The 12,350-nt window shown below is 39.6% G+C and overlaps 1 protein-coding gene across 3 annotated transcripts; it reads left to right on the top strand.

The window, feature by feature from the left end:
* The first annotated feature begins 298 nt into the window (after positions 1-298).
* Positions 299-4,995, top strand: LOC139844478 (probable boron transporter 6). 3 transcript variants are annotated; one of them, XM_071834705.1, is made up of 13 exons: positions 299-377; positions 1,151-1,486; positions 1,580-1,772; positions 1,867-2,005; positions 2,113-2,278; positions 2,406-2,572; positions 2,659-2,832; positions 2,923-3,018; positions 3,113-3,229; positions 3,557-3,873; positions 3,945-4,224; positions 4,318-4,455; positions 4,539-4,995. In XM_071834705.1, exons 2-13 carry the CDS (start codon positions 1,471-1,473, stop codon positions 4,569-4,571), a joined length of 1,836 nt encoding a protein of 611 aa, XP_071690806.1. In that variant the 5' UTR covers positions 299-377; positions 1,151-1,470; the 3' UTR covers positions 4,572-4,995. The 3 variants fall into 3 exon arrangements, with proteins under 3 accessions (XP_071690806.1, XP_071690805.1, XP_071690804.1); XM_071834704.1 differs by lacking the exon at positions 299-377 and having other exon boundaries at positions 1,062-1,317; positions 1,404-1,486; positions 1,580-1,672; positions 1,884-2,005; XM_071834703.1 differs by lacking the exon at positions 299-377 and having other exon boundaries at positions 1,062-1,317; positions 1,404-1,486.
* The last annotated feature ends 7,355 nt before the right edge of the window (positions 4,996-12,350 follow it).

Raw genomic sequence — 12,350 nt, 5'->3', positions numbered from 1 at the left:
GGTGCTGATGTGACGACTAGTCCTAGAAAGGGAGGAAAGTGTCACCATTGAGAGCACTCTTAATATTTTAATATTTCTACGGTAATCATATACAACACTTTCTAAATAATACTGTATAACTGAATGACATGTTTCTCACTTTTTCTCCGTATATTATTCTTGTTCCTTATATTCCAAACAAACTTCATTTTTTCCTTTTTATTCCAAACAAACTTAATTTTTTTTTTTTTTTTGTACTTTCTGAATTAAAAATTCACATCCAGAAGCAAACCTGCATCACTGCATGCCACGTGGTCCCTACATGACGATTCCACCGTTCGGCATAATAGTATTACACACAACCACCGTTCTCCGACTCATGGTTACGATTCAACGACGTATGATCTAAATTCATTTAAACCAAAATTCGTATACAAATTAAAATAATAATAAAAAAAAGTCGTCTGGTCGATGTATTATACCTTATTTCGTCGTCAATCTCAGGTTATCCTAACCAAATATCCTATCAGATTTTTAATTTTTTGGACATATCAATTTCCATATGTGTAATGTATATGTATATATGTATGTGTAATCATGTATGTATATGTCTATATATTCCTTTCATTTTTTTGTCGAATGCGTAATTAAACAATCAGTTTGTTAAGTAGTTACCTTTTACCTGTATATATGATAACATCACAATTGTGGCAGAGACTTTATTTATTTATTTATTTTTTGAACGGCTATTTTTTTGGCATCAGTAGATCATTTCTTTTAACGACCCTCATCATTTGCACGTAACACACACGTTCGGGCGGAAACCCGAACCCGATCGACGGTACCCGGGAACACATCCATTCGGGCAGTGTTCCAGAGTAGAGGTCCGTGAACGAATCCGGTAAAACCTCCCTATAGGGTCAATATATACCACCATTATTGGTGTTCAATTGTTTTAAAGAAAATCATGTCATCCCTAAGGATCGAAACCTCTCCCTATCCATTGACACAAAGTACATGGGGGGAGAACCTTTGGCTATCCTCGCAAGTTCTCTATGTTTGTACCGAATTGCACATATACATGTCAACTGTCGAATGCGTTCACATTTTTTGGAGCAACATATAATGTTAATAAGCCGAGTATAAATAATAAAATTCATGATCATTTTAGGAAAAGCGTACGGATAAGAATTTATTTATTTAAAGTTCCTTTGTTGATCGATTCGTGTATGCAATGGATACACTTAAAACTCCCTTTAGTGGGATTAAGAAAGATGTTAAAGGAAGATTAGAGTGTTACAAGCAAGATTGGGTCGCGGCACTAGGTTCGGGTGCAAGGTATCTCGTTTAGCTACCGAAATTATTATATCCACTTTTGGAGAATTCAGAGATACTAATGTAATCAATTCTTTTTTATTTTTTAGAATATTTGCTCCAACAGCATATATTTTCTTTGCCTCTGCCCTCCCAGTAATTGCATTTGGTGAACAAATGAATAAAGATACAGGTGCAGATTCATTATAAATTATAAGGTGTATAATTTCTATTATTGATATAATATGATTCGTTTTCTAAAAGTATATATCTTTTTTGAGGACAGACGATACGTTGAGTGCAGTGGAGACTCTAACATCTACTGCTATATGTGGAATTATTCACTCGATATTCGGTGGACAGCCACTTTTAATATTAGGTGTTGCTGAACCTACAGTTATAATGTACAAGTACTTGTATACTTTTGCTAAAGAAAGACCAGAGTTGGGGAAAGAACTTTTTTTAGCTTGGGTTGGATGGTATACAACTGAGTATTTACTGTTTGAATTATAATGTAACGTGGGCTCGCTTTCTTCCTTTTAAAACGATAATGTGTATTAATTTCGCAATTAGGGTCTGTGTTTGGACAGCTGTGATGTTGTGTGCTCTGTCTATACTCAACGCTTGCACACTTATCACGAGATTTACCAGAATTGCTGGAGAGGTTTTTGGCATGTTGATTTCTGTACTTTTTATGCAAGAGGCTATTAAGGTGTGCGGATGCATTTGTTACAGTTTTGTGTTTTACGTACATAGTTACACATTTATAATGTATGTCGTTTTTCATTTATTAACTAGATTTATGTTGGAATATGTTAGGGAGTAGTGAGTGAGTTTCATGTGCCAGAAGGTGAAAATGATACAGAAGAGCCGTACCACTTTCACTGGCTATATACAAATGGCTTATATGCAATTATTTTAGCGTGTGGTACCCTTATAACTTCTTTGAAGAGTCGAGGTGCCAGGACCTGGCCTTATGGTGTAGGTAAATAATATTTTAAAACAATATATACCGGATTATGCATACACAGACTATATGTGTTTGTTAAAGTTCTCATTCTGTATCTTAGTCTGATGTTTGATATATTTTTAAATGGTCTTTTGAAAAACAGGGTGGCTACGGAGTCTTATAGCAGATTACGGGGTAGCTCTTACGGTGTTATTATGGACTGCATTATCTTTTGCAAAACACAAAGATGTACCTCGTGATGTTCCTAGACGTCTCTTTTGTCCTCTTCCTTGGAGAGCGGGATCGTTATCTCATTGGACAGTCACCAAGGTATAAAATAAAAACTGTAATATTGCAGTCATCGTAATGAAATCGTGATTAAATTTTAAGCGTTTAAACTGTCATTATTACTGCAGGATATGGTGAATGTTCCAGTGGTTCACATTTTTACTGCCATAATACCCGCTTTGATGATAGCAGCCTTGTATTTTTTTGACCATAGTGTAGCTGCACAAATGGCACAACAGAAAGAATTTAATCTTAAAAAGCCTTCTGCTTACCATTATGATATATTCTTGCTAGGATTCATGGTACTCAATCTTATCGTCTTTCGTTAATCTTACGTATAGACGTATAGTGTCTTCCTTAGTTATGTATCTTTTGATGTATGATGATATCAGACTATGATTAGTGGTTTACTTGGAGTCCCTCCATCAAACGGTGTCCTCCCGCAATCGCCCATGCACACGAGGAGTCTTGCAACTCTCGAAAGACGGGTTAGGATTGGCAATAAAAAGAACTAATTCTGACGACCGTTTGTTTTCTACCACTGTATCGTTCGTAAAATGTTTCTGATTATATTGTTTTCAGTTAATACGGAAAAAGATGGTTGAGTGTGCAAAGGAAGGCATAAAATTGGATGCAAGTAAATCGGAAATATATGGTAGGATGCACGATGCTTTCGTTGAGATGGATCTACATACAGAAGTATGTACTATATCTTGCGCTTTTGTAGACATTAAAAAATCATGTCATATAAATTAAAGGTTGCAAAAATTGCTACTCGGGAGTACTTGGTACGGACTTTTTAAGGGAATACTCGGAAACTCAGGGAGCACTCGGATGTTGACCAAGTTTGACTTCGACCCATTTTGACCAATTTTCCAAGTAATTTCGAGTTTTGACAGATTTTCTGAGTAATCCTGAGTTTTGGCCGAGTTTGACCGAGTACTCGCCGAGCAATTCCGAGTTCTGCAATCCTTAATACAGAAAAAAATCAAATTCCCACCTTGTATAAAATGAAATTATTTGCAGACTTCAGCAGACAAGGAGTTGGAAAACTTGAAGAAAGTTATCATGAATCGTGAAGATGAAGGAGAAGACAAGGGAAAATTTGATCCCGATAAACATATCGAGGCTCACATACCTGTTCGGGTCAACGAGCAACGGGTAACAAATCTACTACAGTCCTTACTTGTCGGCGCTGCAGTCTTTGCTATGCCCGCTATCCGAAAAATCCCTACCTCTGTTCTATGGGGATATTTCGCCTACATGTCCATCGACAGTCTTCCCGGTAACCAATTTTGGGAACGATTCCAGCTCCTTTTCATCCCTTCTGGTCGCCGTTTCAAGTAAGTAATAATTTAATCTTCCAATTTTACAGATAAATTTAAATTGACACTTTTGTGGTAAATTTTGACAGAGTGTTTGAAGGACCTCATGCTTCGTACGTGGAGTCGGTTCCGTATAAATACATCGTGATGTTCACGTTATTCCAGCTTGTGTATTTTTTACTTTGTTATGGAATTACTTGGATACCTGTTGGTGGGATACTTTTTCCGCTACCGTTTTTCTTGTTAATACCTGTAAGAGAACATTTTCTTCCCAAATTGTTTCCTCCTCAACATCTTCAAGAACTAGATGCGTCTGCGTACGAAGAATTTATCGGGCACAGAGTTCATAATATGAGCCTTTCGCGAAGGGTATGTTATCAACTCTTTATGTTGTTACATTGATTGAATTCTCCTTGATTATATATTTGAATTTCATATGACATTTGGATTATTGGTTTGAAGGTGTTTGAACGCGAAGGATCTGACGATGATGACATGGATAACTACTTTGATGTGTCGTCTACGGAGATATTAGATGAGATGATCACCCACAGAGGCGAGCTAAAGCGAAGATCAAGCTTTAACGAACGACAGTTTTATGTTAGTAATATTATATTACAATTTATAATTTATTATAGTAACAGTAACAATTGATGATTGATGCAACTATCTGCAAATTTCAGGTTCAGCCTCAGCATGGTGATTCACTAGCATAGAGCAGCATGATCAATTCATATATCGACTACTCGTAAATCTTATAACTAAAGGTTTGTCATGATAAGTTAGATCATAGTGTTTATGCTAATGAAAGTTGAAGCACATATCATCCATGAAGCAAACTGAGTGGAAAGAAGAACTGGTTTTCGCCTATGAAAATCATCCTTTTGATTCTTTCCGGAAATTTTTCGTCCGTATGAGAACTACAAACCTGTGCAGTAAGGTTTCTGTACATAACCATGTATATCTCTAAATATTTTGGATGTACAGGTGACAGCTACTATAATCTTAATCTATATATAACATTTCATTCATGTAAATGAAAGGGCATACAGTTCATTACATATTGGCTGAAAACTGATATATTTGTAGAATATTTAACATTTCTTTAGTTCATTTGATGATACATTAGACATAATGACATTCGGCAAAATGGTATTTTTGCTTTTTTATTTACACAGAACACTCGATATCACAAATCGTAGTATCTTTTCTTCCTGTATTCGCAAGTAGAGTTTACATATGAAAGCTAAATAACCATCTTCATTTAGCTTAGTGGTTACTGCTGGGTGTCCGTGAGGACTCGAGGTCGAGTCTTATCTGGGGATTTCATAATGCAATTTGCGCAGTTGGTTAAGGAGTTCTCTGGAGGCATAGTTGTCTGAGTCTGTCCTATGGGGTGCTTCCCATGGGTGACTAAACACAAAGCTTGTCCTATGACAGTTGTTCGGTGGAACATCTTTAACACGTGGAACGGATATAATCAGGTGGTGGGAACTCCTATAGTGGTCCCTCTTCAGTGACTCCAATCTCGCAATTCATTACATACAACTTAGCTTTTAGTCACCAAATAGACCCTCCTCACCGCCATTTGACATTCTGACCCACACGCTTTCTCAAATGATATAGGCTCAGAGTCCTCGTGCAAATACCAAACTACGATCCCACTATTGGCCAGCTCAAAATTGGTACTAGCGTTAGCTCTACATTAATGTTCGAGCAGCTTATCAAATGCTAGAGCAGCATCCTCGCACTGTGTCAAAAGTTCCTAACCATAACCGAACTTTTTGCAAGAAGTCTTTAATCTCTGCCACCCACCCCCAATGGCCGTTGTTGCACTCCCTACTCCTACATACTTTGGATGTCAGAGTATGCCATCTTTCTTCTTCCCTTGACACTGCTTCCACCTAACGAAACTGTCTGCATCAAGTTAGCCTGATCAGGAGTTGGGGTCTAGTTTGTGATGAATCATGGGGTTGGTTTTTATATTAAAAACTGGAGCCTATGGAATCTAGGACTATACAAAATTAATCAATTATGTACTTTCGACATTCTTTGTTTCGTAATTTCAATAGTAAATCAAACACGTGTCACTATATATTTTCATAGCATAAGCTTTCTTCATACTTGTAATGTAATTGAGTATTGTACAAAAATCAATACAATTTGAAATCTTATTCCTACAAGTTCTACACATTCGTCAATAAAGCCGGTATATGAAAGCATGATAAATAAACGAACTAACGTTTAACCAAATGCTTGCTCAAAGTACGGTTCTTTTATAACCTATCTCGTATAATATATACTAACATAGTCAGCCTCGGGGTTGGGCCACATGTGCGATCGCCTATAGCATCACAACAAGAACAGCATCGAATACTAGCTTGAGAATCTTCTTCAAAATATAAAATGAAAAAAATGAATACGACTACTCGTTAGTATGACTGTGACGTGAAAGCATTTTAGAGTTATCTAAATGAGGTGATTATGATATGACAATTTCATGTTTTTGATGGTGTGTTATGGCAAGGTGATGTTATGTTATTTAGACCACTTCCAAAGCGTATATTTATTGACGATTTAACTGTCGCTTAGAGCCTAAATTAAAATTCAGCCAGATTTAATACTCATGTAAATTTGATTCTACCAATTTCATGGCGTTCATATTTTTCTTTTTCTTTTTTTAACCTACTTATTGGCCGGAGGTCCATTCAACACAATCTCTCTATCCATAAAACATACTGAGAGAGAAGACTTTCTCTACTTTTGGGGTGTTTTCACCTGGGGTGGAGAAATGATTTCTCTTTCTTCTATGATAGGGGAAGGATTGTCTACATCTTACCTCCCACATACTCCACTTTTGTGGGATTGAGTTTTGTTTTTGTTGTTGTTCCAACGCGACATCACCTGCACCTTCTCACGCTGATTTGGCACCGGTGAAGACGGAGTTCGGTAACCTTTGCCCGACGTTAGTCACTTGCGAAACAGAGGAGATCGATGGCGTCATGGTACATGGAGGCTTGCTATTGGTTGAGTTTGTTGCTAATTTCTCATCTTGTTTTTCTTTTATTGGGTACGTTTTCTTGGAAAAAATGGGTTACATATATGAAAAAGAAGAGGGTGATGTATGTGAAGAAGAAATGAGAATTGAGAATTGTTAAGATTTAGTAGTTTATAACTACCTTTATGTAACAACCCAAACCAACCCGCATTAAACCGCGTTAAATTTACAAAATAAAAAAAAAAATTGCTTAACTGCCACCTGGCGCGGCGCGCCATATAGGCCGTGCGGCGCGCCAAACCTGACTGTCCGGAAAGTCTTTAATTGCGAAAATGTTTGACTAGTTCCCGACATATTTAGGCGTAACGCTTTTAACCCCATGTTCCATATATAAAAACTAGCACGTTCTATTAATAAAATTATGTTTACGAAGCGGGGCCCACATTGACCCAAATTACCCCTTAAGTACCAAAATACAATTTTCGACCATAAGACTTTTAATACAAAACAAAGCCGAGCATGGCGATTGGGGATACGCTACCCAATCCTAATAAATCCAAAAGCAAGCCTTCTACGCAAACTATGCAAGTCCTCTAATCCTCGCGCTTACCCGAGCCACCATCCGCATGCAATCTATAAAAAGAGTCAACAACGAGAGGGTAAGCTAACGCTTAGTGAATGATAATATACTACATACATATATATGTATAAAATGGACACGCCACAAAATAACAAATACCGCATACCGAGGCATCCATATATAAGGTACTACACTAAGCATACCGTACGATCTCTAAGCAACGAGCTAAAGATACAACACAGAAGATAGTCCACCAACGACCAAGTAAACATCGCCAAATAGCTACACCCGGAGGGTTAGCTACAACACAACAACACATTAATATAACACAAGGTTAACCCCTTAACCTCAATCACACGAACATTGGCCGAACAACCCGAGCCTTGTGAATTCGCACAACCCGAAATTCACTTCTCAACCATAAGATGACCGAACAACCCGAGTCATCGTGAATCCGCACTACCCGAGATCCACTACCTCAATAAGGTGACCGAACAACCCGAGTCACCATGAATCCGCACTACCCGAGATTCATTTCTCATTACTAAAGCCCACGGTCACGGGATTATAAAATCCACCACATCGGGGTCATCCACAACACAACCATATCAACCCTTCGCCATTAGGGTTATAACAACCAAATCACAACCATGTGTGATAATGTGCACACAAAATGTGCACTTCGCCAAAGATGGTCAACCAAAACGCACAACCGTGCCAATTGGACTTATACACAAGTCCATCAAGTCCACCTATATGTGAAGTGAGCTCTATAACCGAGAATCACTTCACCCGACCCGCACCCATCCTACACATACATATGCACATAGGATATTATCACTCACCTTGAAGTCTTGAAGAAAGCTTCCAAGTAATCCGCAACTCGTCAATGGAAAGTACCTATTCCATTATCACAAATATCACAACACAATTAGGATGGATTTACAAACCACCCAATTCGACCCTTAGTGCAATTTCGACCCAAATGCACTTCCAAGCACAAACCGTATCCGAACTAACCAATAATCACTAACACAAGTGAGAATGGTCATAATATGCTAAATAAACCCGAACTCAAGTGTTAAACACGTGTCATACCCATTTTGACACTTAAACCCTAATTTTGACCCATAAAGGTCAAAATCTCATCCTTTACAAGTTTTGACACCTAAACACATTTAACTCGGTTCTAAACTTCAACTTAATCCATTTTAAGTTTATAAACATCATTAAATCGCCAATTGGGTCATAATTACCACCGAACCCTAATTTGACCCAAAGTCACAATTAGTCAACCATAATACCCTAAATGGGTTCCAATACTTCAATAATCACTATACCTAGTGATTAAACTCCAAACCAAAGCCTAATCAAGGCCAAATCGTCATCCAACCCAAAACCCGCCAAGTGACAAGAATAACTAGTCACCATAAACCCATTTCATCACCTAAAAGGGTTACACAACAATTTAACTCAAAACCCTAACTTGAATATCAAATCAAATAAAAGAAATTCGGAGTTTGAGCTTACCAATACCACCACAACGTAGCTAGGAACGAAAGGAACAACTTTAAAACCCGAGACTTTGAACGATTCGAGCTTCTTCTTCACCAAAACCTCAAATCTCTCTCTAGACCTCTCTCTCTCTCTCTAAGAATGGATGAAGATGATGAATGGATGTGAAATGATCCAAAGTTAGATCTAAACCAACTGATATGGCTCACAAATCCGGCCCCAAGTGAATTTACCAAATTACCCTTCATTTAAAATAATTAAAAACAAAGGATTCTGTCAGCGCGATTCGGCGCGGCGCGCACCAGACCCGCGCGGCGCGCAAGTAGTCAGTTTCAGGTTCTTTTGCTTTTTAACTAAATATAAATATTAAACGAAGCCCGTTCTCGTATGTCTTTTATAAACAAGTATACAAAATAAATATTCGGGTCTTACAACTCTCCCCCACTTAAACTCGATCACGTCCTCGTGATCCTCGTCACTTAACCAAACGGACCCCACTTACGGTCCTAAACATAAGTTCCAACCCGACTTTCCTAGGCAACTATTCTCATTGAAGCACCTTTAACACTAAAATCGTCATCCGCGATTTTCTCAAATCCACAATCCGAGCACTAAAACCATGCTCCTTCCCTAACATCGGGAAAACTCAACCAATCTCGTACCGAGATATAAATCCCTTGGCGTACTATTACCGAGTACAACGCTAAAAGCACCCAAGTCCCAACCTAAGGTCAACAATCCGAAACGATGAAGACCGAACCAAATGAATCCTTGCGGATAACACCAATCACTAGACATCCTTTGTAGTGCGCTATACGACCAATACGCCACTACTGTAACATCATAATCCAACGGTTAGAAACCGATAGCGTCCAAAACGACTATGGCAACGCTAAACCCGAAGGGGTACAAAATCAACTCTCGTCACACCCGTGACAACATGTGAGCGAAACACGGCTATCGCATCACTACTCACACAACATGGTCCTTACGACCCCACTACCGGCGTATAAAACAACCAATAGATCAAACCACACGGTCCACATGACCCCACCATTGGTGTATAAAACAACCGATAGATCACAACTCAACATGGCCGAAACAACCCGAGCCAAAACACATATGGAGGATGGTCGAAACAACCCGAACCTTAGTGAATTCGCACAACCCAAAATCCACCAACCCAATCCATATATCTCACAACAGAATGATCGCACAACCCGAGTCATCGTGAATACGCGCAAACCGATATTCACTACCACTGCCACATAGTGTAACCGAGGATTGCCGTACAACCCGAGCCTTAGTGAATCCGAACTACCCGACATTCACTACCTCAAACTATGAGCCCAACCAACAGGGACAATCGTACTACCCGAAATATTGTGAATACGAACAACCCGATATTCACGTCCCACAACACAACTCTCTTGATGAAGTCAGCGGACCCCGAAGGTCATGCTCCACCAATCTCAATACCGGATGAAGTCAGCGGACCCGAAGATCATGCTTCACCGATCTCAACACCACGCTCATGACGAAGTCAGCGGACCCTAAAGATCATGCTCCATCAATCACGTACTCCCATGATGAAGTCAGCGGACCCTAAAGATCATGCTCCATCAATCAACCATACCATAATGAAGTCAGCGGACCCGAAGATCATGCTTCATTAATCGTCAATCCCATGATGAAGTCAGCGGACTCCGAAAGTCATGCTTCATCAATCACATACCATAATCGAGCAAGAACCACCTATATCAAGCATAGGTACCGAACAAGAATTCTCCAAAAGAGAACCCGACACACACCTTCCTTAACCGAAGGATTTCACCTTGCTCACCAAACACGTCCATTATCTCTCAACGAGATTTACCACATTACCACCTCGGTGGTAATTCCAATCCAAACCATAAGTACAATTTATCCGAAATCGTACCCTACCACAAATCGACCAAAACTAGGTCTCGACAAAAATTTCCGGATCTACCAAAAGCATCATCCGAAATATCACACAAAAACTTCCTCGTGCGGGAGTTCGACTCCCCCACTTGGAACCACGTTCCTATCTCACAACTCGTACAACCGTACAATGCTACCAAAGGTAGACTTTACCGACGATTGGGTACACACGACCCATCACTACACCTTGCTCCAACCTTGAGCATACAAAGGATTTCAATCAATCCTTAAACACTTCGAACGAAAAGTGTAGCACGATTACACAAACCATACCCTCGCAATTATCCAATTGCTTTAGTTTGTCAAGTTTCACATAGTCACTCATGTACCTAAGGGTTTCTCCCGGGACCCTAAGTACAATGTAACCACAACACAATCGGAGTCGACACCACGCTAGTAGGTATAAAAGAGGCACCTAATGTCGCGTCATAAAGACTCCATTACCAACATACGTCAAGATTTTAAACACTCGATCTCAAAGATTCCAATCACCCGACGAACCCCATGGTTCATCACTTCAACACAGAAGCGAACACGCGCTTAACAATCGAACACCAAATCCATTTCCGTGGCTTGGTAGTAACATTTCCCAAATACTATGGAATGCTTGGTTGCACCAAGTCTTACGCCCTTCGTCCCAAAAATCAAACATCGTCACAGGGTACTTCCATTAGGAACGTCACCCTTAACAATAACATGCACAACACAATGCATCTAACAAATCCGAACCTAAACGCCACATAAATAAATATTCAAAAGACATATTTATTAAAACGAAACGTACCTCAACGTCTCCTTGCGGCATTCGCCGCCGCCAACTCGGGACAATCCGGCTTGCGATGTCCCTCTTTATGACAATAGTAGCACATTCCGTCATCACTTCTCGGCATTGTGCATTCCCACAACTTGTGACCCCTAACACCACAATTGAAACACCTAGGCGCACGAGAATCCACCGCGCCCTTTACCACATTACTCGTACTCGCACTCGGACCCTTAGTCCTCTTACTCGGAGCACCATAAGAAATAACCCTTCTCTCACTTGAAGGTTCGGCCTTTTTCGATCGCGTATAAGACTCGAAACCTCTAGCCACCGCAAATAACTCCGCAAACGACTTCGCGTAACCCCGGCTAATTTTGCTTTTCAAGTCATCGCTCAAAGTTCGATAGAAATCCTCCATCAACAAACGATCGTTCCCCAAATATTCCGGGCAAAAACGAGCCTTCGACATAAAAGTCGTCTTTAAAGTATTCAAGTCCATAGAACCCTGTTGCAAATTTCGCAACTCACAACGCAATTCCGATAAATCGGCTGAAGTTCGGAACTCCTCGAAGAATTCCTCCTTAAATTCGTCCCATGATAATGCCATAAACGTCTCACCACCGACAAGATCAATCTTGCCATCCAACCAATCCTTCGCCCTACCTCGCAACAAACTA

This window comes from Rutidosis leptorrhynchoides, chromosome 4 (genome assembly GCF_046630445.1).
Source record: "Rutidosis leptorrhynchoides isolate AG116_Rl617_1_P2 chromosome 4, CSIRO_AGI_Rlap_v1, whole genome shotgun sequence".
NCBI classification, from domain to species: Eukaryota; Viridiplantae; Streptophyta; class Magnoliopsida; order Asterales; family Asteraceae; genus Rutidosis; species Rutidosis leptorrhynchoides.
The sequence above is the reverse complement of the archived record's forward strand: the minus strand, read 5'-3'. Positions and strand labels throughout refer to the sequence as shown.

Excerpts from the sequence above, each read along its gene's own strand:
- LOC139844478 (XM_071834703.1), top strand. The coding sequence starts at position 1,214 with ATGGATACACTTAAAACTCCCTTTAGTGGGATTAAGAAAGATGTTAAA. Across the intron at positions 3,019-3,112 it reads TTGCAACTCTCGAAAGACGG|TTAATACGGAAAAAGATGGT; the intron begins GTTAGGATTGGC and ends TATTGTTTTCAG. Across the intron at positions 3,230-3,556 it reads AGATGGATCTACATACAGAA|ACTTCAGCAGACAAGGAGTT; the intron begins GTATGTACTATA and ends AATTATTTGCAG.